Here is a 26,517-nt window from a genome sequence, read left to right as displayed (position 1 = left end):
ATGAACTGCACAAGACACACCCCCTTTCCCTTCTTGGAGGCGTCTATCATATTACTATTCCTGCTGCTAAACCAGGTAGACAAATTTGGAAAAGTCTCTTTGTTTCCTTGAACCTGTTTCCCCAGCTATAAAATGCAGCATGTGAACAACACCTTCTTGGGGGTTCCTTTCAGCCTATCCTCCTATGGTATCAGGATGCAGGGAATCAGTAGGCCACCGATAATGCCTCTGTCTAGTCCTTCACTCAGCATCCTCCCCTGAACCCCTCACAGAGGAGAGAGGAGAGGTTCTTAGAGGAGTTGCTACCTTACGTTCTTCTAGGGTAACATCAGTGGTTTAAAGAAAAATCTTAGGGAATCTCCATTCCATCCTCGTCCCCATTAAGACTTAACTCCTTTAACCCTTATTTATTGTACACCAGCAAGTCATTCACTTCTGGGGACAAATATCTACTAGCTGTTCTCTGTGCTGAGCACCATGCAGGGCACTGGAAACACAACATATGGAGCAGACATAAGTCTTGTAATGGAGCCGTAATGGACAAGTCCAGGCCACTAAGAGAATATTAAGAAGGAACATCTCGTCCCTTATGAGGGACAGGAAGGCTTCCCAGGATACCCAAAAGACAAATGGGATCAAACAGGTGAAAAGAGGCCAAGGGGAGAGTGATTTAGGCAGAGAGAAGAGTGTGCACAGAGGTTGAGGGAAGCATGCCCCGTTCATAGAGATCCAAGTTGTTCAATGTGTCTGGGGCATCAAGTGCAAGGGCACAAGCTGTGGAGGGGCCAACAGCAGCAGGTCAAGGAGCTTTATAACAGTCAAGGGTTTAAAGCAAGGGCTTGATGTGGTCAGATGCAACCTTTTAAACAGTACTCTGGCTGCAATGGGCGTAATACAAGGCGAGGCATTTCAAGGACGGCCTATGATCCCTCCTAGATTATAATCTAGTTGAGGAGACAGGATGCTAACTCTTGAAATAGCTGGTGATACAAGACAACACAAAAACGGTAGAATAAATTAAAAAAATTAAATACCAGACAACTTATGACAAAAGCTTTGAGTTCAAAAAAGAGAGAGGTTATTATATGTGGCCCCAAAAAGTGCTCTGAAAAAAAATGTTCCTACTGAAAGAACCCACGAAAGTGGAGAGTGATGGGGCTAGTGGGCAAAGAGAGGCATGAGGCTTCCCTTGAGTCTTTAAGAATGGGTGGGATGTGGATAGAGGGAGAAGTGACAAGAGAGCAGTGTCTGGGATGGGAAGCATATGGAATAAATTCAAGCCTCAGGAGAGGAGGCTTCAGTGGCTTGGGTTGAATTTAGTTTCCATGCGGCAGCCCCACCCTCTGAGCCGAGCCTTATTCCTGGCAAAGCCCAAGACCAGACAGAGAGCAACGTCTCCACATCAGCTTCTGGGCAGAGGGAGAGTGACAAAGTCTTTGCCTGCCAAATAGACGACCTGGCCCCGATGGACTGCGGGGTGGGCTGCCTGTCCTGCTACCATGACAACAGAGTTGTTCTAAGGAAAAAGTAGCTGCTGGCCAAATACTACCACTGGCTCACTGAGATGCCAAAGCTGTTGAAGATATTTTGTTCCAATTGACCAGTGGAGCTTAATGCTCTCAAAAATTGCACAAAGATTCCAGACCTCACTGGAGGGGCTCCTGGATGAGATGACTATTGCTACTCTTATCCCTCCAATCCATGTCTGTTGTCAGAATCTTCCTTAAAATCAATCAGGCCTGATCATGCCAATCTCCTGTTTAAACTGTCCAAGAGCTCCCCGCTGCCTCCGGGATAAAATCCAAGCTCCCCAGCACAGTATTTATAACACTTCCTGACTGTGTCTCCCCATTTATCCTCATCTCCGATCACCTCCCGCCCCAACCCTTGCACGCTTGCGCCAGCAGCCTGCACCCCGTTCTCTGAACGCACCGCATGTGGGGTCTTTGCACGTATTGCTTTGTCTTCCTCCCATACCCTTTGCCACCCTGTTACTCTGATGAATTTCACATCCACCGGGAAGCCTTCTGTTTTTCCCTCCCTTCCCATCTGCTCTTCACCCATCTGCCTTTCCCTCACAGGAAGGCTCACTTTTTGTTGCCGCCATAGCACGCACAGCTCCCTGCACACACCTCTACTAGGGCGCCTAGCACCACGGACTGTAAATATCTGTTTTCCCCCATTATGCTGTGAGCTCCTACAGGAAAAGAGCCAGGAGTGTATCTCTGCGAATGTCCCGCACTCGGTACAGTGTCTGGCGCACAGCAGGCTCAGTTCTGTGACCAAACGACCACTTGGATGAACAGGGCACCCTCAAGGGCATGATGACATAAGGAATTCTGAAACAGCCATCTAAAGAGGCAGCATGCTTACACTGATGAGGTCGGTGTGTTATTTTTCTAAATATCTGCCATCCTTCCTAGGCAGGGATTAAATGTCCTCTTCCCCTTGGCATCAAGGTTGGCACCGCAGCTCAAAGAGCCTTCCCTGTAGGAGCATTAGACACACTCTCCCTGTTGACTGCAGCGGTGGCCCCAAGCTTTGTCTCAACCAATGAGACAGGGCAGAGGCAGAAGCTTTAGGAGCCAGCTGGTAGTTTGCTATCTCTGTCTTTGTCTCCTGTCAGACTGGAGATGTCCCAAATATAGGCGGCTCCGTCGGGCTGGGTCTCCAAGTGAAGACCGTTCTGCCCCCTCAACTGCAGTCAGCCCAAGACAGACACATAGTGTAAGTAAGCAGCAAAACTTTGTTGTTGTTGTGTCTGAGATGTGGGGGCTATTTGTTACTGACCATAACTTAGTCTAAGGTGATACGAGAAGGCAGAATAACAGAGCAGCCATCAATGTACTAAGTTCCAGGTTTGGCTCCAGATACCTGCCTGACCTTCATCAAGTCCCTTTCCCTCTCTGGGCCTCAGTTTCCTCTTTAACAAAATAATCTAGCTAAACTAGATAATCTTTCCTCTCTGAAATTCTGTAAATTTGCACTAGGATATCACTCCTTGTCCACCACTTCCCCCATTAAAAAAAAAAAAAAATTTCTATCCATTATGTGGAATGATTGACATTGGGGAGGAGGGGTCCTTTTGATCTTTTTTAGGTTATATTGACATATAATGATATGCACAGATCTCAAGTGTACCATTTGCTGAATTTTCACAAATGTACACAGCTATATACTCCACATCCCTAACAAGATATTGAGAGCACATTTTTAACATCCCAGAAAATGCCCTTGTCCCTTTCCCCAGCCAATCCCCTCCCTCCAAAAGCAATGACTTCTGTGATTTTTTTTCACCATTGATTTGTTTTATGGAAGGGCTGGCATTCTGAATTCCTGGACTGGTAAAGCGTATAGTTGTTCAGGCTGACTGTTCTCACATTCCTGAACTCCAGGCATGTGATGACACAAAGCGAAGCTCTTGGCAGGCTTTGGGGTTACTCACCCACGGTTCTGCAAGCCCTCTAATCTTCTGAGCCTCCACGTCACTGACGAAGTCATGGTAGAGAACAACATAGGGCTCCAAGTGGATGACCTCCTTCCGGATGGGCTGGAGCAGCAGGTAGGGGCTTGAATTTGTCTCATAGGAGCAGTAAAGGCTAGGGATCTGGTAGTGAATAGGCTGGAAGGAAAAACTAGAGTCAGTATAAGAGATGAAGGGTTTAGGAGAAGAAGCCAATGTAGGGAACTATGGCATAAAAAAACTGGTATGTGGGAGATTGAGAATGTGGTCACTCTGATGCTGTCCAAATGAGCTTTAAATTTCTAATCCATCAGCCTTTCCCCCTCACATCATTCCAATGCTACCTTCTCTTTCTCTGGGTAAGCCTATTCCCCCTTTTCTCTTTCCCTGAGGAATCCTACCTGGGATCCCAGGGTCTGACATAACCCCTCGTAGGTATCTCTGGTCTGCAGGTGGGGAACATTGGGCCTCTGGATGACAGCCTCAGCTACCACCTGGTTGGGGCTCTCTGCCAAAAGTCTTTCATACTTCAACACATTCCTGGCCACCCTCTTATTATCTGGGCCTGGAAGAAATCAGAGCAGGGGATAATACAGATTAACAAACAATGGTCTCAGGGAGTGCTGCCAAGGTTTCCTATAGCTTCCCAGTCACACACAACCAGCCAATGGCCACCCTGAAAAGCTCCCGTGTCCATGCACAGGAGGATATAAGGCCCTCACTCCCAGAAGAGTACCTGTATTAAGAAAGATTGAGTTAGGTCCAGTAGATAAGTGGTACTTAACACTGTTAGATCAAGGGATCATAAGGATGGCAGCTCTAGGATAGTGTGATGGTAAGTTTTATGTATTAGGAAGAAGCTTCACTCATTCCTTTCTTCCTTCCTTTATTCACTTACCCATTCAATAAATCTTCAGTGAAAATCTACAAGGTACTGGGTACTGTGTTAGAGGCTAACCTCCCAGAGTTTGGAGCCTAATGGAGAAAAGCTACATTAAATAACTACTCACAATGAAACCCATAAATGCCATGAAAGAGAAGTCCAGAGAGCCAGAGCCTAAAGCAGAGAGACCCAACCTATTCTTCCCTAGAGCAGTGAAAGCTAATCCATTTCCTAGTCTATGAGATTCTTCAAAATTCCCAACTGGCCTACATACAGAGCAGTGCAGGGTGAGACAGAGGGGTTTTAGGCTTTGGTTCTAGCCTGAGTTCCCCCTGGTGTCTTGTGTCTTATCTGTGCCCACCTGTTGGTACCCACTGTGGCTATAAGAGGTCCATGGGCTGGCAGCTACCCATGGCCTGCTAGCCTCTGTGCCTGAGTTTTAGTGCCTCTCAGAAGGACGTGCTGGATTGTTCTAATGATCCCAAAGCATCGTTCTCTGAGGAGCTCAGTGTGCCTCTAACTACCACCACCACACCCCTGGCAAAAGTTACCAATTTTTTTGTAACAAGAGGCAAAATGAAGTTAGGGAGAATAGAAGTAATGACCCCAAAACCCCAGTGAAAATACTACAAAGCCAGAAATGGAACTGGTAATTTTAATTTGCTTTGTCCTCTTCCACCTATAACTGCACATGGTTTAGGTTTTCTGGGACAGGCAGAAATTTTATTAGCCAAACATAAAGAAATAAAGAAGGGCTGGGTTATCATTTTGCCTGTAGTAATTGCCCACATGTCTCCAGACCATATGGCTACTTCCATGTCCTACTGTTTGCCCAGTTTCCAGAATAGAATAATGTTACTAAATGGATTCATTAAAAAGCAATAAATACATACAACTGTGAAGTCCTATGTGAAACACTTTATAAATATTAAAATATCACAGTGATTATTTACTTACTTTAGTATCTCAGTATCTTATTAAAGGAAAACCTGGGAAGCCAGCTTCCACCAAAATTTTAACTAAAAAATATCCAAGCAGAGAACTAGGCTGGGAAATCTTGCTCCTATTCTACTCTGGTGATGTGCTGTGTGAGAAGGGTCGAAGCTGAACCCTGCACTAACCGAGCAGGGTGCTTGATGGCCAAGCGAGCTCTGGTTTAAAGGGAAGAACTGATATCTCTGTGGAAACAGCCAAAATAAGTAATCCCGCGGAGTCACTCCCCTTGCACACACAGCTCTCACTGACTTCATGCGTGCCCAGTCCTGGCCTTGTTCCCCACTGGAGCAGCACTAACGTATACCCGGCTGCGAGTGGAAGAGGAAAGGGACAGACTGATACCTCCTTAGCATTTTCCCACAAACCAAAAAACTTCCCCCTGATATATTGATCAGTAGCTAAGTAAGATTCAATCCACAATTAGAAATGTGGCTTGGATTATAAAATTAGAGAAATAAAAACACATAGCTGTCTTTTCCTTTTCAGGGATTAAGGGCCAGGAGCAGAAGGGATTTCCCAGTGAATCAGAGCCGTGGCTCATTGATCTTCTATCATTACGTACTGTAGAGAAGAAACTCTCGGGAAAGGCTGAGGGCACACGAAACATTGCCAGCCTATAAAACAAAAAGAAAGAAAAGGAGGCATTAGCCACACTGAGGATATCTTCTTTGACCAAATCATTAAATGGATTAAAAAAAAACTCCTCAAACTCAACACACACAAAACAGATAATCATATCAAAAAATGGGCAGAAGATATGAACAGACACTTCTTCAATGAAGACATACAAATGGCTATCAGACACATGAAAAAAATGTTCATCATCACTAGCAATCAGGGAGATTCAATTAAAACCACATGGAGATACCACCTTACACCAGTTAGAATGGCCAAAATTAGCAAGACAGGAAACAACATGTGTTGGAGGGGATGTGGAGAAAGGGGAACCCTCTTACACTGTTGGTGGAAATGCAAGTTGGTGCAGCCACTTTGGAGAACAGTGTGGAGATTCCTCAAGAAATTAAAAATAGAGCTTCCCTATGACCCTGCAATTACACTACTGGGTATTTACCCCAAAGATACAGATGTAGTAAAAAGAAGGGCCATCTGTACCCCAATGTTCATAGCAGCAATGGCTACGGTCGCCAAACTGTGGAAAGAACCAAGATGCCCTTCGATGGACGAATGGATAAGGAAGATGTGGTCCATATACACTATGGAGTATTATGCCTCCATCAGAAAGGATGAATACCCAACTTTTGTAGCAACATGGATGGGACTGGAAGAGATTATGCTGAGTGAAATAAGTCAAGCAGAGAGAGTCAATTATCATATGGTTTCACTTATTTGTGGAGCATAACAAATAACATGGAGGACAAGGGGAGTTAGAGAGGAGACGGGAGTTGGGGGAAATTGGAAGGGGAGGTGAACCATGAGAGACTATAGACTCTGAAAAACAATCTGAGGGGTTTGAAGCGGCGGGGGTGTGGGAGGTTGGGGGAACCAGGTGGTGGGTATTAGAGAGGGCACGGATTGCATGGAGCACGGGGTGTGGTGCAAAAACAAGGAATACTGTTATGCTGAAAATTAAAACAAAAACAAAAACAAAAACAAACTATAAAATACTCTTACCACCAATAGACAATAAGACTCACTGAAATGAGCAGCAGACTAGAAATGTAGAGGTTCTTGGTTCTAATTCAGCATTTTCACCCCTAATGCAACTCAGGTCTCCTCAGTGTCCTCATTTTACAAATGACTCATTCCCACCCTTACCAGGGAAGGTAGAAACATAAATGAAAATAAACTTTCTTAAAGTGCCTCAAATCTTAAAGCATGCAAAACCACATAACTGGAAGGTGGTGTTATTTTGGTATATTTCATTATTAAATTTAACATGAAACTATAAAAACCCTAGTAAAAATATAATTTGTTCTCCAGGCTCAGTCCTTCCTATGGTCTACGAAGGTAGCAGGAGGGAGCCAAAGGAAGAACTAAACCTGAAACATTCCCAATGCATAGTAATGACCTCTCCTTGCCACTGCCATTTGACCTTGAGCTACACATGTTCAGAAGTACACAGGGGCTTTCCAGACAAACTGGGGGAAAGAACCCAGTGTAGATGGGCTGCCATCCTGCCCTGGGCACCAAGGAATGATGATGAACTGATAGAATCTTATATCCTTCTGGTCATTTCATTGTTCTGTGCTACAAATTCATGTTTTAGGGCGCCTCCGTGGCTTAGTTGGTCAGATGTCTGCCTTTGGCTCGGGTCATGATCCCAGGGTTCTGGGATCAAGCCCTGCATCGGGTTCCCTGCTCAGTGGGGAGCCTGCTTCTCCCTCTCCCTCTGCTGCTCCCCCTGCTTGTGCTCACTCTCTCAAATAAACAAAGCCTTTAAAAAATTTCATGTTTAATGACAAAAGCAACAATAAGCACACTATGAAACATAAGAGACAGTAAAAAGAAATGGTCTGTTGAAACCCAGGGGCTCCAAGCACTTTAGATGACATATAGCATGTACACATTCACATTTGTTACACATTTTCATATCCTGATTGTTTTACTCTACATTGTCATCAGGGGGACTTTTTATATCATTTCATAGTCTTCTGAGATGGCATATTTTAACTGTGGTAAGAAACACACAACTTAGGGACACCTGAGTGATGCATTTGATTAAGTGTACAACTCTTGGTTTTGGCTCAGGCCGTGATCTATGGTCATGAGATTGAACCCTTCAAGCGGCTCCACACTGAGTATGGAGTCTGCTTGAGATTCTCTCCATCTCTCTCTGACCCTCCCACTAATGCTCTTTTCCTCTCTCTCTCTTAAATATATCCATGATTCTCAAAAACAACAACAACAGGTAGCTTGGGTGGTTCAGTCATTGGGCATCTACCTTCGGCTCAGCTCATGATCCCAGGGTCCTGGATCAAGCCCTGCATAGTGCTCCCTACTCAGCGGGAAGACTGCTTCTCTCTCCCCCACTCTCCCTGCTTGTGTTCCCTCTCTCGCTGTAACTCTGTCAAATAAATTTTTAAAATCTTAAAAAAAAAAACCCTCACAACATAAATTTACCATCTTAACCATCTCTAAGTGTACAGTTTGGTTATGTTAACTACATTCACATTGTTGTGCAATCTCCAGAATTTTTCCGTCTTGCAAATCTGAAACCCTGGACCCAACAAACAACTCTCAATTGCCCCCTTCCTTTAGTCCCTGGTAACCACCATTCTACTTTCTGTCTCTATAAATTTGATTCCTCTGGATATTCATATAAGTGCAATCATACAGTATTTGTCTTTTTGTAACTGGCTTATTTCATTTAGCATAATATCCTCAAAGTTCATCTATGTTGTAGCATGTGTCAGAATTTCCTTTTTTTTTTTTTTAAGATTTTATTTATTTATTTATTAGAGAGAGAGAGAGCATGCACAGAGGGAGAGGGGGAAGGAGAAGCAGACTCTATGCTGAATACAGAGCCTGACACTGGGCTCAATCCCAGAACCACAAGACTATGACCTGTGCTAAAGGCAAATGCTTAACTGATTGAGCCACCCAGGCACCCCTAAGAATTTCCTTCTTTCCTAAGGCTGAATACTATTTTCTTGTATATAGAGACCACATTTTTAATAGCTGTATTTCATTCTACCTAAAAGCTATATCACAGATGACCTAGACATATAGATTGTTTGCAGTTATTTAATCCATTAGTTACTCTGTTCAATACTTAACAGAGGGATACTTAAGTAATGTATTTGGTAACGTCAGATTATTAACTCAAGGTTATGGCTTTTCAAATTCTTTTGAGATGAAGAGAACTAAAATACAACTTTACATATTTTTAAACTCAAGGGCTCTTTCATGAGATAAAATTAGATTTTATCAAGAACAAAGCTACATTTGGGGCACCTGGGTGACTCAGTTAAGCGTTTGCCTTTGGCTCAGGTCATGATCCTAGGGTCCTGGGATCAAGCTCCACATCAGGCTCCCTGCTCAGTGGGGAGTTTGCTTCTCCTTTACCCTCTGCTTGTGCTCTCTCTCTCTCAAATGAATGAAGAAAGTCTTTAAAAAAAAAAAAACAAGGAAAAAAGAAAAAAGTTATTTTTGAATGGAATGTGTACACTATATAATGTTACATGAACAAGGTGAATGTACGCTTGTAGTGTATAATATAATAATAGCTTACATTTGTTGAGTGCCCATGTCATGAACAGTGTTAAGGGCTTTACATGTATTAGCTCATTTATTCATGACAACCCTTTGAGGTGAGCATTGAAGGAGATCAAAATAAGCCACCCCAAAATATGCCTCTTTGGCATAAGGATTATTTTGAGCTAACTATTTTGAGAAATGGCAGACATAGGAGAAGCTCTGAAAACCAGAGAAGCTACCCTTTTGTGAGAGAAATTTGTATTTATAAAGGAGTCCTCCATTTGTGTCTCTCTCTGTGTACCTGGAAAAGAAGGATGACTCTGAATCACAAGAGAATCTTTTTTTTAGGGTATATTTATTTATTTTAGAGAGAGAGAGAGCGTGTGTGAGTGGGGGGGCGGGGTCAGAGGGAAATGGAGAGAAGGCTCAAGCAGACTCCACACCCAGCATGGAGGCTGACACAGAGCTTGATCTCAGACCCTGAGGTTACCACATGAGGTGAAACCAAGAGTCAGACACTTAACCAACTATCACTCAGGCCCCTTGAATCACAAAAGAATCTTATCAATGGAGAAAGCTCACTTAAATCTGCATAACAACCTTACCCTTGTTGGCATTTCCTGGTAACCCCCCAAAATTGGCCTCTCCCCATACCTTTCTTTCTACTGTATTTAGCTGGAAATGGTATTTAAGGTGGAGGCTTAGGCCACTTCAAGGAGTTTCTCATTCTTCTGCCCCACCTCGCGTGTATTTTTCCTCTTATTAATCTGTTTTTTATTGCAAGGATGTCTCAGCCAAGCGCTCAGAAGATTAAAAAATTACTTCCTGCTCCCCCCACTTTCTAACAGCATCATTATTATTCACCTTTTAAAGATTTGAACCCAGGTCAGTCTGACTTCGAAGCCTGTGGTTTAATCACTACGCAACTCTCTCTCGTTAAAAATTACTGAAATAATTTTTTACTAAAATATATCATGAAAAACTATTATATAAGTATTATATGTTATATGATATTATATATTACATATAATATTTTCATAGTATAAATAATTATATATCACATATTTTATATGATAATGAAAGATCCACAGAGGGACAACAATCCCAAATTTATAAGGGCTAAAAAGGGACCATAACTGTCTATGAGACAATGCCCGATGTGTTCTATTACTGTCGTGTAAAAAAATGTGCTGTAAGAGCACAAAGGAGTCTGAGAAGTCTGAGGAGAATTGAGGAAGTCTTCACAAGTAGGTGACATTTGAGCTATGCCTTGTGAGATGAATAAAAATTACTAGACAAAGCACAATTGTGGAAAGGGAGAGTCTACCAGTGAGCGGAGGAGAAACCTGAGTCATCAGAGGGTAAAAAAGCCAAAACCAGTCCTCAGGCGCTGCATTTGAAGCTCTGTCTCTCAGGGTAAGCTGCTTGAGTTCATCTTCGCCTAGTCTCTGGGTCAATTCCGTTTTCTTCCTCTATTAAAACCCAATTTCTTCTTGCCTTTGTTGTACTACAGTGATTCTATTAGAGCTTTAATACAGAGCAATTGAGCAGGCGCATTAGGAAGAGCACCCTGGAAAGTCTTACAACAAAGACCCACTTACCAGGAACTTCCATGAAAAGCACAGGCTCATTTGCTACTCTGAGGATAAATCTGCTTTGGCAGCAACATGTGGGTTTGGACCTCCCATGTCCTCCTCCCTTTTCTCAGGAAAAAGGGGAAAGAGAAAGGAACGTAGGGAGCAGAAATGGTTTATTAGCTTTGGAAACTCTAAGGAATTGGCTCTGTAAACTATATTTCCAGCTTATTCTTGAAGACTATACAATTCTGGTGGGAAACAGATTAGCTATATAAAAGGATGGCAGATCGCCCTACTCAGGGAAATGAGCTTCCATGAGAGGATCTACAACAGCTCATAGGTCAAGTGCCAAGGAAAAGCAATCCCTGGAGGAGGCGCTGAGCGTCACTACGAACCAGTGACACCAGCTCGATAGCCAGACACTAGTCATAGTTACAGTTGGACTCAGCTGCATATGGGAGAGGATAATCTGACCATGGTCCTTCTAGCTGGACATAGAATTAAATTGACATGAGACAGATTAACAGGAGAAAATCAAATGTAGTAGGTACATGTATGGGGAATCCACATAGACATAAAATTCTAAAGACAGTGAGGCAACATGAAGCTTCTATGAGTTAAGAAGGGTAGAGTCAGAGGACACAAGGGGGAGAAAGTTCATCAGCAAGAAGGTGAAGGGAGATGTTTGGAGAAACAGGTTTGCCCTATTGTGCAGAGTTCTTAGGTCAAGGGGAGTCTCTGTTAATAGCTTTCTGCCTGTTACAGACTCTCCTTTCCAACATAAACTTGGCAGTTGCAAGGAGGCAGAGTGCTTTTCCTGCATCTGCTGGGTTTTGATTACTTTTAACTCAAAATAATCTTTATGCCAAAGTGGCCCATATTGGGACAGCCTGCCCTGGGCCCCTACCATAACAATCAAACTTCTTCCTTGGATATTGGAAATATCATGACAGAACACCTGTGAGAAGACAGGAGCTGCTGACAGCGTAAAAGAGTGCTCTACATCAACTATGAACCTGTTAGACATTTGTCAATGGCCCTGCTGCACCACAGGTGGGAGCCTGCCTCCTACACAGAAGACGATGGTTTTAAAGCAGTCAAGGCGCTGGAAAGAGCACCAGACTAAGAGTAAGACAGACTTGGGCACTAATCCCAGCTCTATGAACTTTGTGACAAGTTAGGAATTTTTTGGAGATTTAGTTTACTCACATGTGGAATATGGAAATAATAAAACAACTGCCCTGCTTGACTCACATTTGGTCCTGTTGGGAAGATGAAATAAATTGAGACATGAAAATGTGTAGGAAATTGTCAAGCAGATATAAAGCACTATATTTGTTGTGATAAAAGTAGTGAGCCTCCCTTACTCCCCTACCTGGAAATAGGCAAAGGCCAAGTGATCCAAGGCATCCTCTAGACTTGCCTCATCCTCTGTCTTCCATTCTCCATAAGATCCTCGGAAGAGACTAACAGCCTCCTCCAGCCATGGAATGGCATGGTAGTAATCCCCCATGTCATACGCCACCTGTAGGTAACATAAGTACCATTATTAAGCCTGAATCCACAGGTAGAGGAAAGGAAATGACAAAGAGTCCGAGGGCCTATAGAACAGAAGCAGGCAAGTTTTCATCTCAAATTCATTTAAATTCAATTTATCAACCATCCATTATATCCAATGCATTGTTCTAGATGTAGCGAAGACACAAGGGTTCTTGCATTTAAGGAACTTATAATATGGGGAGAAGAGAGATACGAACTCAGTTAACTGTAATACTGGGCAAAATGCACCAATACTCAAAGGAAAAATGCATAATATGTCATGGAGGCAGAGAAGGGAGAGACTTGGGAATCTCAGAAGGCTTCATGGAAGAAGTGGCATCTGAGGTAGGCTCCCCCTGAAGAAAGAAAAGGATTTCAATGAGCAGAGATTGAGAGGAAGAACATTTTAAAGTAAGGGAATGGCAGAAACAAAGCCAAAAGCAACTTGTGTTCAAGTTAGACACTGTGTTATAGCCTAAGGTGAGGAGAAGCAAGAAATGAACTTCAAAAGGTAGCATGGGCTAAGTTAATTAGAGTTGTGAGTGTCAGGCTTTTCAAAAGATACTGCCAGTAGCAATGCGAGAAATGGACTGAATTCACTCATTTATTTATTCAATATTTACTGAGTATTTGCAATGTATCTGGTGATCCCTGACCTTAAAGAGCTTATAGTCATATGAGGGGCACAAGAGTAAATCAATAATTGCAACACAATGTATTAGACCCTCACAGGAATGCTCGAATAGCCCAGTGACTTTTTTCTATATTAAATGTTGGAAGGCGGGAATGTGGCAATGTGTACTAGAGCTTGCTCCTGTCTTTTAACAGCTTACAGTTAACTAGAATTCCAGCACTGCAGGTGGAATTTCCTGGAAGTAGATGTTGAAGACAGCATGGAATTATAAAATCACAGAGTTGGAAGCACTCTTACAAAAAATTCTAATTCTACTCTAACTTCCGACCGGCAAAAAGACAGGGCAGATCCTAGAGGTACTGAAACTCTGCAGTCTAAAACAGTAAATCAGCTTTTCTTCCAGGTCTGCCATTCATCTGCCATGTTATTTCTCTGATCCTTACTTTTCCTGTTTATGTAAAAAGGTTGAGTTGAAGAATGACAGCCAAAATGACTGAACTTTTTCTGCTAAGTTAACAATTTGTTTAAATTTTCCCAAGTCCCCAAAATATGGTAGATTGAGATAACTGGAATCCTTCCAAGAAAAAAGACTTGGAACTTTTGAATAAAATATAACAAATATTTTATGATATATTTTCAAGAAAGAATGGAAAATACCCAGGTACCAGAAACAAAAAAGGAGCTAAAAACCTCAGCAATGAGCTTAAGAGCAGATGCTGAAGCTGCTTAGGATGGGGGCAGTGTTAGTAATCCCGGTACTTAGCAAAATTTGGTTATACTGCCCACATGAGCCCCCCCTTACACCTCCCAAACCTAGGCACTAGAACAAAGACACACTCATAAAACTGAAATCCATGAAAATCTATACCTTAAAGGAAAGGTAGACCAGAAAAAATCTACCCATTGTCGCAAAGAGTCAAGAAAACTGGTTTGTTTCTGTCTGGATATTGTTCAGGGGAAGCAAAATGTCTCCTTAAAATATTCACAGTCTTGAGCCTATGTTTCATGTGAGTTTAGGGTTTGAATCTGCATTATTCATATAGCTCAGGAAACTCCAGGCCAAGAAATCAATATCATAATGGATCTAAGGTCAGTGCAAATCAAAACCACAATGAGATATCACCTCTTGCCTGTTAGAGTAGCTATTATAAAAGGACAAGAAATTGTGCTAGCAAGGATGTAGAGCAATAGTGCTATGCACTGTTGGCAGGAACGTAAATTGGCGCAGCCACTGTGGAAAATAATATGGAGGTTCCTCAAAAAATCAAAAACAGAAGTACCCTTTGATCTACCAATTCTACTTCTGGTATTTATCTAAATAAAATGGAAACACTAACCCAAAAAGATATGCACCCCCATGTTCATTGCCAGTATTATTTACAACAGTCAAGATATGGAAACAACTTAAGTGTCCATTGATGAATGAATGGATAAAGAAATGTCACACACATACACACACACACACACACACACACACGATGAAATATTATTCAGCCCTAAAAATGGAAAGTTGCCACTTGCAACAACATGGATGGACCTTGAGGGTATTATGCTAAATGAAGTAAGTTAGACAGAGAAAGACAAATACCATACGATCTCACTTAAACGTGGAATCTAAAATAAAAACACAATAACAAAAACCCGAGCCTATTGATACAGAGAACAGACTGGTTGCCAGAGGTGGGAAATAGGGGGAGAGTGAAATGGGTGAAGGGGGTCAAAAGGCACAAACTTTCTATTATAAAATAAATAAATCACACAGATATAATGTACTCCAAAAAAAAAAAAAAAGGAATCTAAGGCCAGTGATACCACCAGAGTACTGGAAAAAGAAAACCCAGAACACTTTGGAGTGATATTCCCACAACTCCAGTCACAGAGATTCTTCTAGATGGGGAAAAAAATCCTGCTAAAAATAAGCTCACAAACATAATAAATCATATCAGGAAATAATCAGTCATGAGCAAGAGTCAATAGACATGACCGTAGCATAGTACAATTAGACAACTAAGAATTTCAGAAACTAGAAAGGCTGGTCTGCTTTAAAATAATCCATGGAGGAGGAAATTAGAGATGTGTAGATGAAATAAATTTGGCCACAAGTTAATAATTATTGAAGCTTCTTCTTTGACCCGGCAAAACCACTCCCAGAGAAATAAAAACAATTGTTCACAGAAAGACAAGAATGTTAATAGCAGCTTTATTCACAGTAGCCCAGGCTGGAAACAGTGCAAGTATCCATTCCTAGTAGACTGGATAAACAGCATGTAGTATACTCATACAACGGAATACTACTCAGCAATAAAAAGGAATGAACTATTAATAAATGCAACAAGTGGATAAATTTTACAGATCCAGTGTGCTGAAAGAAGCTGGACTCAGGATAGTACACATATATTGTATGGCTCAGGACAGTTCCTGAGCACCCACGCAAGGGTTGAGTGGAAGGGAGGGGTAAGGAATGGTGAGGAGAAAGAAGAGGGGGGCTTTATTGAGCTATATGTAAATTCGTTTTTTAATATTAACCTTAATGCCTTTTGCTTTACATAAATTCCTTTTTAAAAATTTGAAATGAACATTGCAAAATTTTAACATATTTCATCTCAATTATAGATATAATTGCTTGTTATATTATTTTATGTAGTTTTCTTATATTTGAAATGTTTTATCTTTTAAAATAAGTGAATCAAGACAAAAATAAAGATGGCAGGTGAGGGTTTCAGGAAGGCACTTACTGCATTTTCAACATATGGTTTTAGTTTCAGAAAGGCTTCACAAATGAAGTGTATATTGGTACCATACACAGAACTATTTTACCTGGCTGAAATTTAAATTAGCCATGAACATGATGATTGAGCTGATTCCATTCAGAATCCTAGAGAAGGGAAAATGGTACATAGAGAGGCTTAGGGCAACCCACCCTGCACTAATTTGGAAGACTGATCTCTAAAACTTAAAATCAGGGCACATGAGGCCCAGTCTCAGATATGCTAATGAATATTGCAGGGGCTAGGAAGATTTACTTTCCTGCAATACACATCTTCAAAATTAAAAAGGACTTACTCCATTACTTCTTGTGGCAAAGGCTAACAAAGAATATATTGTAAAATAACCTCAAGTGTGCTTATAAGTTATGATCAAAGATCAGTTAAATTTCTCATATGGAAGGTTCCTGAAGTCTATTTCCTCAAGTAATGTTAAAGTGAATGGCCTCAGCTTTTTGACACTACCTTAATCCAATACTTCTAAATGCTCAGGAAATGTTGCAAGGGATTCCAGAAAGTCTCAGGAGGCTGAGTTTTCGTGAGCTTACCTCACATCTCCCTCTCTTCTCCCCTTCCCCAACCTTGAACCCTGCTTCTCCTTTCCACCCAGCCATTCATCTGTTGGCAGGGCGCTACTGTTAGGGTGGCCCCAGGACCATTTTTCCCAGTCCCAATTTATGTCTGTCGTCCGGCCATAACTAGTAACACTCCCTTTACTCTCCAGAATGTCCTGAGTATGTGATCACCTTAGTTATTATGGAAAGAACATGGGACTCAGGGTTAAAAGACCCAGGTTCAGAATTTATTTCTGCTACTTAAAATTGTGTAACCTTGGGCAGATTACTTACCATGTCTGACCTTCGGCTTCTTCATCTGAAAATGGGGAATTATACCAAATTTCCAAGTTTGCTGGAAGGACTTAACGCATGTAAAAGCAATCAGGATATAGTTCCTTTATCCACAAGAAACAAGGGCTGAGCGCTTTGGTCTCTCTCTCTGGATACCGTTACCTTGCCAACTTGGAAGCAGTCATCTGCCGTGAGGGAGAAGAGCCTCCTGGGGCTGTACAGGTCAGTGACGGTGGAGCCAGCAACTCTTTGGAAGACGCCCCGGGCCAGGCCCTTCACGTTGAGCATGTACACATCCTGCAGCCGCATCAGGGCCCTTGCTGCTCCCTCCACGTCCTCAAAGGCTGGGAGGTCCTGCTCCACCTTCTCATAACCATCTTTCAGAGCTGTCAAGGCAGTAAAAACACCAATCCACCATTCAAAAAACAGGCAGTGAGCATTTAATACGGGCCAGGCATAACCACCTGTTCAAATATTTCATGAGCAAATAACATGTTTTATGTGTTTTTATTTCCCATGGCTAGCAGAGTCCTGGTGCAGAGTGGATGCTTAATACAATCTTCTGAATGAGGAACATAAGCTCTAAAGTAAAAACTAAAGCACACACATGTTGTTCCATCCTGTCTGTCTCCAGGAATCTTGCCCTTTGTGGGGATAACTGTTCTTCCTCCTAATTTCCCCAAAGTCAACAAATTTCTTCAAGTACAAAATAGAATAAATTAGGAAACTGACCTTGCTTCAGATCACATTATAGTTTAATCAAATAGAAATTATTAGACAAATATGTAAATGGAATGATATAACCTGTACTTCTTCATAGGGTTATGGTGAAGCTCAAATGAGATAATGGACATGACAGCATCTTTTTTTTTCTTTTTTTGAAGATTTTATTTTTAAGTAAGCTCTACATCTAACATGGGGCTGGAACTCACAACCCCAAGATCAAGAGTCGCAAGCTCCACCATCTGAGCCAGCCAGGCCCCCCAAAAGTGCTTTCTAATGTACAATCACATAGACATATTAACAAGAGGATCTTAATTCTCTGTTAATAGCAAAAGCTATGAAGATGGAGTAATACCTACCCACTTCATGACCCTTCATCACATTCCACCAGAATCTCTCTCCTTTCCAGAGTCAGGAGACAGAATCTTCTCTTACCCTCCAGCCCTCCTCCTCATTACCTCGGATGTTCTCACTGGCCTCCAGACTATGTACCACATTCCTCCAGTCAGACTGTAGGCGTTTGATGAGAGTAAATGCAAGCAGAGGGTTAGACACAGGGGTTGCCGAATCCTCGTGCAAAGAAAGCACCTTGTCATAGAATCTGGAAGAGAGGAGTAGAACGATCTCGCTTACTGATATAGCCATTGCCCCTAGCAAAGGCTGGCATGGTGTATGCGCATTCAGAGTAGTTAAAAATGAAACATGAACCCCTGGCGACTCACATAATCCTCTAGCCAATAAGCTCAAAGAATATGAAAACTACCAAGACAAGAGAAGGAGATACATCCATTTGTTCATTCAATGAGTCAGTCTCTGCTCCTCAGTTACTGTACAACAGGGACCACGCTAGATGCTGAAGATCCAAAGGCAAGACAGGGTGGAGCTCTCAAGCAGTTCACAAGACAGAAAATCTTTCCTCTCATCACTCTATTATCAATATTTAGAATCTGGTAGAAGCTCAAAAATGTTGTGAAATTAATTGCAATAATTATGATACCTGCTAGGAGAGAAGAGAGCTTATAAAGAGCCATGTAACGCTCCAGCTACTTGTAGGCAAGGCCCCTAACCCAGGCGGAAGTTAGAAGGTGTAAGGGAAGACTTCCTGGAGGAAATGGCACTTGATCTGAGTCCTAAAGGATTAAACAATTGATAGCTGCTACTTACTGAGCCTTTACCACGTACTAGGCATTCTGCTAAGTGCTTTATATATATTTTGTCTCATTTAATTCCCCCCAAGAACCCTCAGATTAGATTTTATCAAACCAACATTGAAGAGAGAGAAAATTGAAACAAGGCCACACTGTTAGTGACAAAACCAGATCTGAACCCAAATCTTCCTGACTCTGAAGCCTGCTCTCAGCTGATTTGGCCATACTGTTTCCACAGTGCTAAAACAAAAAAGGAAGATTTTTTTTTTTTTTTTTTACTTGAGTATGGTTGACTCACAGTGTTATAATAGTTTCAGGCGTACCTCACAGTGATTAAAAAAATATAGAACACTTCATGAATTTGCATGTCATCCTTGTTCAGGACCCATGCTCCTCTTCTCTGTATCACAGGAAGAATATTTTTTGAGCCAATGGGACTAACATATACAAAAGCACAGCGGCTTGACAAGTATGTGTTCATTAATAAATCGATCTAAACTGGTTACTTGCTAGATGGCGGACTCCATGCTAGATGCTAGGGATGAAAAGACAAGACATGAGGAAGGGAGGAGAGGCAGTCAGAGACAATTCAACATACATGAAGGGGCAGAGAAATGGTAGAAGGAGTTCTGAGCTGTTCAGTAGTGCTGGAACCCTAGGTGTGTTGGGAGGATGATGGGTAGGTCAGACTGGACAAGAGAAGAGCACCCCACAGGCCCTGCTGAGGAATTTGGGTTTTACCTTGAGTGCAATTAGAAGCCACCAAAAGGTTTTAGGTGAGAGCTGGATACACTAGAAAATGTTTACGTATATGCATCTGTGAGAGGGTGGGGTTCAGAAGTGGGGAAGAGTGGAGGCAGAAAGAAACGTCTGGAGGTTAATTCAAAACTGGAAGCAAGAGTAAGGAGGGTCTGAACCATAATAAGGACAGTGGGGGCAGAGGTCAGGATAGATTCAAGGGAGATATTTAGGAAGAAGTCCACATAAAAAACTAGTAGCTGTAATTGGGGGAGGTGGATGTGGGTCCAGCAGGCATCCAGCCTCTCTGGCTTGCCAAATGTGTAGAAAAGGACCAGAAGTGACTATCCTTCTAGTTAATTTCTCTCCTTTTCAGATGTCCTAAAACAGTGTTCACATCAGCAAAAGATGCTGTTTCCTTTCCTGGCATACTACAATTATTCCATTTCTAACACACTATTGGGATTAACATGATTACAATTTATTGATGATAATAAGGCAGACCTAAGAGTTGTTGGCATGCCCTCTACAAATTTTTCCCTTGATTTAAAATTATTAATTCCAGGAGTAATATAATAACAATAATGGAAGTAAAAAGATAAAAGTGTGTGCAAATTGAAGAGGACATGGGTTTAAAGGCATGTGCTCAAGAGCGGTGAGAATATAGACATTCTTTGGCCAGAGTGGAAGACTTGAGTGAGGAGGTAGGGATGAAAGTTAAGAACAGAGGGAGTGGCAGGGTTGGGGGATTCATTGCCTTGAAACTGAGTCTAACCTAAGTGTTTCTCAAGGGTGGAGCCTGAAATAGAAGATGACTTGCCTCCAGGTGCCTCCAGGGAGCCAAGAGTTGAATTTAAGCATAAACTAAGGGACGAGAATCTGGGCCTTAGTGCCCCAGAGAGGAAATGAGAACCCTGTCAAGTCCCAGGATGTCTCTGATCTCTGAAACAAGGCACTTTGAGAATGGCCACTCTACAGTTTTAAAAACTAAACCAGCCTCCTGGGGTGGGATTTTTTTTTTTTTTAAACTACCCATTATTTCCTGCTCCTTCTCCAGCTCCATATGGAACTACTTAGTGCAAGATATTTCACTGCTAGACGAAAACACTTACAAGCAGAGACTTGGGCTTGAATCCAGCCTGAAGAGTAAGTATCCAAGGACAACTGAGGCTGAGTGGGCAGTAATTTTATAGACAGTTGGATTGGAAGGAGACCTGGCCTCCAACTGTCCCTCAGTTTGCTCCTCTGTAATATGACAGAACTGGTCTAATCTAGAAGGTCTCTCTGGATCCTTTCAACATGACCATTCTATTGTTTCTTTCCATCATCTTTTCCATAACTGAATAAATAGATTCTTCATTTGGTGCTTGAGGATGTTTAACAGGCATCAGAGGAAAGACACAAGGCAGAGACATGAAAATTTCCCCCAAGTCCTCCAGCATTCAAAAGCCCTAGTGCCTTGTTCTCTTCACGTGGCACTTTGTGTTATGGGGTCAGTTTATTTAGGGCAGGGGTTGGATCTCTACAGCAGCACATAATTCAGTTCGGCATTCAGATACATCATTTTTCTGTCACACAAAGAAAAAAACCTATCAACAGATATCTGAGACTGGTTTGGAATCCAAACATTGGCCCTATTCCCAGCCTCTGAGCAAATAGCTGGTTTTGAGAGACCGAATCACTGGATGCTGAATTCAAACCTCAAGTTTTCCTAAATGGCTTTTTGCTTTAACAAATGTTGCTGAGAGTAGAAAATCAGATCCTTGCTTCAAGAATCTGCACATAAAATTTGCAACCCAATCCTGCATTAAACATAGCCTGGATAGGTTATCCAGCCGCAATACGTAGGGTATTTTAATTCAATATGTTTCTCCTTGAGAATTCAGCAATGGCTGTGTCTCAGTTCTTCTGAGACATTCCAAATGCTTAATTCATAACACAAAAATTATTGCTGCTGATATTACTCTTTCAATCTTGGTAGCTTTTTAAAACTGAAATAGTAAAATTTTAAAAAAGCAATATATATATATACGTATATTATAACTAGTAAAATTTTTATTCATTAACTTGGGGTAAGGAGTGGTTTCAACATTGAAAAATATTTTATTTCTTTTTTTAAAAAAGCTTTTGTTTATTTATTTGAGAGAGAGAGCAAGAGAGTACATGGGGGGCATGGTGCAGAGGTAAAGGGAAAACTTGCTGAACAGGAAGCCAACCTCTGCTAGATCTAGGATCCCAGAATCACGACCTAGGCTGAAGGCAAACGCTTAACTACCTGAGCCACTCAGGCACCCCCAAAATATTTTATTTCTAATTCAGAAATTTAAAGAAGACTATCTACTGAGGTCCTTAGAAATAACATCTCAAGTCACATTAGATCAACAGATTGGGATTATAAGGAAAATAAGCAGAACTGCCAAAATTATTGTTTTAGAAAGCAAATATCTCACTAGGTTTTAGAGCATTGACTAAGGAACAGACAGTTTCTAAGATATCAAACTAAACTTTCTGAAATTAAATGTTCATAGCTCATAGGAGAAGAGAATCTAGAATTTTTCTGAATCTATCTTATTATCTAGGCTCTCACAATCTTAGTTACTGCTTAGAGCCAAAGGTGGAGTCTAGTTTCATAAACATATATATATATATTTTTTTCCCCCAGGGGTACAGGTCTGTGAATCTCCACGTTTACAAACTTCACAGCACTCACCATAGCACATACCCTACCCAATGTCCATAACCACCCCCCAACCCCCCTCTGGAGTCTAGTTTCACCAGGCAGTCTCAAAATAAACAAAAAATCACACAGAGCTAACATCTGTTGAGCACCTACTACATTTCAAGCAGTATGATAAATGCCTTTACATGGTACTAATCCTTCCACCAAGTCTGTGGGGTAGGTGCTATCATTATCATCATTTTGCAGATTAGGAAAATAATGCTTAAAGAGGTAAAGGACCTTGCCCAAGGTCAGAGTCAAGGATTCAAGCAAAGGTCTATTAAATTCCTGCATCCAGACTCTTCACCACTATGTACTATTCATAAAACCTCAGCAGTTATGGGGTTTGGTCTGGGTCCTGGCACAGCAGATAAAGCAAGCAGTAAGGACCTACCTGATGGCATGATATGAAGAAACAATCAAAAGAACTATGTCCTAGTCCCGGATTTTGCTTCCTACTAATGTATAATCTCGGGTAAGGGTACTAAACTTTAGTTTTCTTATATTTTAAATGATTTCTCATTTGTTTATGAGAGCCATACAAACTTATTTCAAAGCATGTGTGTAAGGAGCAAATGAAATTAGGGTTCTGTGACAGAGCTGTGACTATGACAATCGTGATGAGACAGTAAAGGAGACCAACATCAGTGTCCTCCATCCCCTCCATCAGTCACTCTGATCCACAGTGCCATCTCTCTGTTCTGAACCTGTTCCCTGGGAAGCCTGGCATCAGGATCTTGCCCCCCCATCTCTACCTGATCCACCCAACTAAAGAGATTAGTGGTATGAGAACGAGCACATGGAAGCAGGGAACTTGGTGGAATCTCAAATCAAAGAGAAGAGTCTTTTATTTCGACCAATAAATCTAGACTCCGATGCATGCGGACTAAGAACAGAATTAAAACATTTTGCTTTATAGAGCAGGCCCATAAAACACTGGGCAACTATGCAACCCTGAAGAGTGACAAGAATTACTGAATTTATCCTTTACTATTATAACACACACATACATTTTGTGTGTGTGCATGTGTGTATATTCAATTCACATTATTCGAAACTGATAGTAAATTTAAACACACATATAACTGCTTATATGCAAGCTACATACTTAAGAGCACATACCAAATCACATCATCATTCAGTCGCCACTGAGTAACAAGATCTTTCACCCACACTTCCACACATAGCCTGAGTCTCTCCAACAGGGCTCTCTCCCACTGCCACAGTGTCCCACATGCCTTCTTCCCATGCGCCCCAGAATTAGTATTACTATCTCATACACTCGCTCAGCTATATCAGTGGTGCATTGTGAGACAGCTCTCTGTTGCCTCAGCTCAGCAGAGGGCCAGATGATGTAAGACATATTTCAATTTATTCAGATAGCTATGTGGTTACAGCACTATTGGAGGTTTCTTCATGTCCCAAGCAGAGAAGACACAACATACTCAAACACAATGTATCACACAATACAGTCATTCATTTTTCAGTTTGACAGTCAATACATGATTACAGTGCCCCAGCATGCCAAGTCTACAGTCTTTTATGCCACAGTGTGTAGCACTCGAGTTTGCTGATTGTATGGCAAACAGTATTAGCTGAGCATCTGCTTGCGTGTGCTGCACTCAGTATCCTCTAGTATCAAGTATGGTTTTCCCTACTGTTTTCTTGGTCTCAATATACACATATTAAATCTCAGTTACCTCATATTTAGAATTTAAATCTTTTTTTGAAGATTTTATTTATTTGACACAGAGAGAGAGAGAGAGATCTCAAGTAGACAGAGAGGCAGGGAGAGAGAGAGGGGGAAGCAGGCTCCCTGCTGAGCAGAGAGCCCAATGCAGGGCTCAATCATAGGACCCTGAGATCATGACCTGAGCTGAAGGCAGAGGCTTAACCTACTGAGCCACCCAGGCGCCCCTTTATTTAGAATTTAGAGAACTCTTATTAAATGTGGGAAGAGAAGGAGAGTTGAAAACAAAGGAGACAATGGACATCTCTGATTAATAATCATGATGCCACCGACTCCAAGCTCCCTGAGGGCAGAGTTGGGTCTTGCTCACCATTTTATCCCCACTGCCTGGAAAAGTATGTGGCTCAGAATAGGCAAACACCCCTACTAAATGAGTTAATGAACACGAAACCTTATTCATATACTGAGCTGTACAAGCAGCATCCAGAATGCTGCAGACATATTCATACCATCGTGACCATTCAGTCCCAAAGGCACGTAAATCTCACACACGGTCACACAATGTCACTCCCTACTAAACACCCCTTCTCTGTCACACACGTGGCTACAGTGACACTGTATTTTCTCCCTCTCGCTCTGTGGCACAGAGCCTGGGGACCCACCCGCATGCCCTATGAGGTCCTCCTACTAGGCCTGAGTCACTCCCACCACAATTTGCCACAGCGCATCCACTTGGCTGTGTGAAGATGGCCCTGGGTGCCACTGGGTGTGTGCGACGGAGTTCGAGGCTCCACACTGTGCGATACAGTCTCTTTCTCCTTTATCTCATGCCACGGTGTGTCGGGGGTCCCACACAGAGGGACACTGAGTCCGACGGCCACAGTGGGCCACTCGGTGTCTCAGCCTCACGGTCTGGTGAGGCTCTTAACCCTACTCTCACACGGGGTTTAAGGTCCCACGCTGAGCGACAATAAGACTGAGTCACCCGCCACCCTACCGCACGGTGCCTCGGTCTTACCCTCTGACTCAGTCTCCCCGACTCACGCGCCTCCGGGACCACCGCGCGCGCTTGTTCTCACCTGGTCAGGTCGCGCAGCCGCGCCTCCTCCCCGCGCAGGTAGCGCCGCAGCAGCCCCAGCAACCGGCGCTCGGGCGCAAGGGCGCGAGCCACGCTGGTCAGCGCCGAGAACGTGTCCCCCCGCGCCGCGGCCCCTGCCGGGTCCCCTGCTCGGAACGCCAGCACCGCCAGCAAAGCCACCAGCCCCGCCGCGGGGCCCATCGCCGGCTCTCGCGCGCGTCCCCTCGGACCTTCAGGCCAAGCCCCGGCGCGCGCTGCTCCCGCCCACCCCGCCCCGCGCCGCCACGCCACGCCGGGCAGCCCCGCCTCAGGCCCCCTGCCCTCCTTTGCTCTGACGCCTCCCGGCGCTCGCGATCTCCGCCTTGGCTGCCGCTTAGCTCCTCTGCGGGCGCGGGGACTGCCTGTGCCCTCCGGGCCCTCCACCAAAGCGCAGCCCTGGCAAGATGTTTCCACGATGCCCGGTTCACGCTCGGGAAAACTGAGGCGTAGGTGTGGGAGGACGAATTCCCTGGTCTACCGCTGAACAGCGCCATCCCCCGAATAACCACCCTTCTGGGTCGGGGGTGGAAATACAGACACTACTGGATTCTGATGGGGAAATCCAGGTGAGTAAATGAGGTGGTTCCTCATGACGACGCGCTGCGCAGGGAGAGATGTGGGGGAGCAGAGGGAAGGAAACACTTCACCGAAGACTTGACATCTGAGCCATCATGAAAGGCAGAATTCTGACCGAAGGTAAAGAGGGTAAAGTTGATTAGGATCGCTGCATGACAAATCTAGGACCTATCAAACCTAAAACTGGGATCCTGGGTCATTGCTCTATACCACATACCTATGGACACTTAAGCAAAAACATTATTATTATTGTCTGACTAGGCTACTTACCGCCCCCATCCCAGGCAATGTCCATTCGTTCATTCAACAAATACTTAGCACCTCTGTCACGGTGCTGAGGACGTAGAGAAATAGCACATCCAACCCCCCGACTCACGAGGGAAAACAGATGTAAACAAGTAAGCACAATAAAGGGCTCTCAGGAAGAGAGAGGGTTGTGCAACAAGCCCAGGGTGGTACATGGTGAAGTACGACCTCCAAGTAAAGCTTTCAAAAATATGGTTCTAAAGACTCATTGTTGCGAGTTTAGAAAGATTTAAAGGCATTGCCTAGTGGAACTTCAGAGAATCTTAAGGGCATTTCTTAGAGTCTTTCTGGTAAACAAGAGAACCTCAAAGAGTCCTAAGAGTGTTCTCTATAAAGTAAACTATTTCAGATGACAAAAATGCTTCTAAGAATCTTAACATTATTGTACCACAGCATCCCGACTCTCAGCCTAAGTTGCCCAGAAAGAAATATAGATGTGGCTTTTGTCTAATGGAGTGAATTCCAATAAGGTTTATAGAAAATCATCAAAAGTTTTAAGATGAGGGGCACTTGGCTGGCTCAATCAGTGGAGCATGTGACTTGCTCTTAGGGTTATGAGTTCGAGCTTCGTGTTCAGTGTAGAGATTACATACATACATACACTTTTTAAAAAAGTTTTAAGATAATTTTATCAGAA

At 42.8% G+C, this 26,517-nt stretch overlaps 1 protein-coding gene and 1 non-coding gene across 6 annotated transcripts in view; both read right to left on the bottom strand.

The window, feature by feature from the left end:
• Nucleotides 1-25,187, bottom strand: part of P4HA3 (prolyl 4-hydroxylase subunit alpha 3) — a 38,424-nt gene extending 13,237 nt beyond the window's left edge. For 3 of the 5 annotated variants that reach the window (XM_032853101.1, XM_032853097.1, XM_032853099.1), the window contains exons 1-7: nt 24,961-25,187; nt 18,045-18,187; nt 17,026-17,249; nt 12,453-12,602; nt 5,905-5,956; nt 3,865-4,028; nt 3,446-3,622 (exon numbers count right to left, since the gene is read on the bottom strand). In XM_032853101.1, the coding sequence (XP_032708992.1) occupies nt 3,446-3,622; nt 3,865-4,028; nt 5,905-5,956; nt 12,453-12,602; nt 17,026-17,249; nt 18,045-18,187; nt 24,961-25,160 (1,110 nt within the window). In that variant the 5' untranslated portion in view covers nt 25,161-25,187. Of the gene's footprint in view, nt 1-3,445; nt 3,623-3,864; nt 4,029-5,904; nt 5,957-12,452; nt 12,603-17,025; nt 17,250-17,945; nt 18,188-24,960 lie in introns of those variants that run through there. The other 2 variants (XM_032853098.1, XM_032853100.1) reach the window with 2 other exon arrangements.
• Nucleotides 19,072-19,174, bottom strand: LOC116865476. Its single transcript, XR_004382204.1, has one exon. It is a non-coding gene; the product is annotated as a U6 spliceosomal RNA (small nuclear RNA).
• Nucleotides 25,188-26,517: the final 1,330 nt, after the last annotated feature.

The sequence above is a fragment of the Lontra canadensis genome, unplaced genomic scaffold, assembly GCF_010015895.1.
Source record: "Lontra canadensis isolate GAN:19392208 unplaced genomic scaffold, GSC_riverotter_1.0 scaffold7, whole genome shotgun sequence".
Taxonomy (NCBI): domain Eukaryota; kingdom Metazoa; phylum Chordata; class Mammalia; order Carnivora; family Mustelidae; genus Lontra; species Lontra canadensis.
Note: the sequence above shows the minus strand (reverse complement) of the source record. Positions and strands in the feature narration are given on the sequence as shown.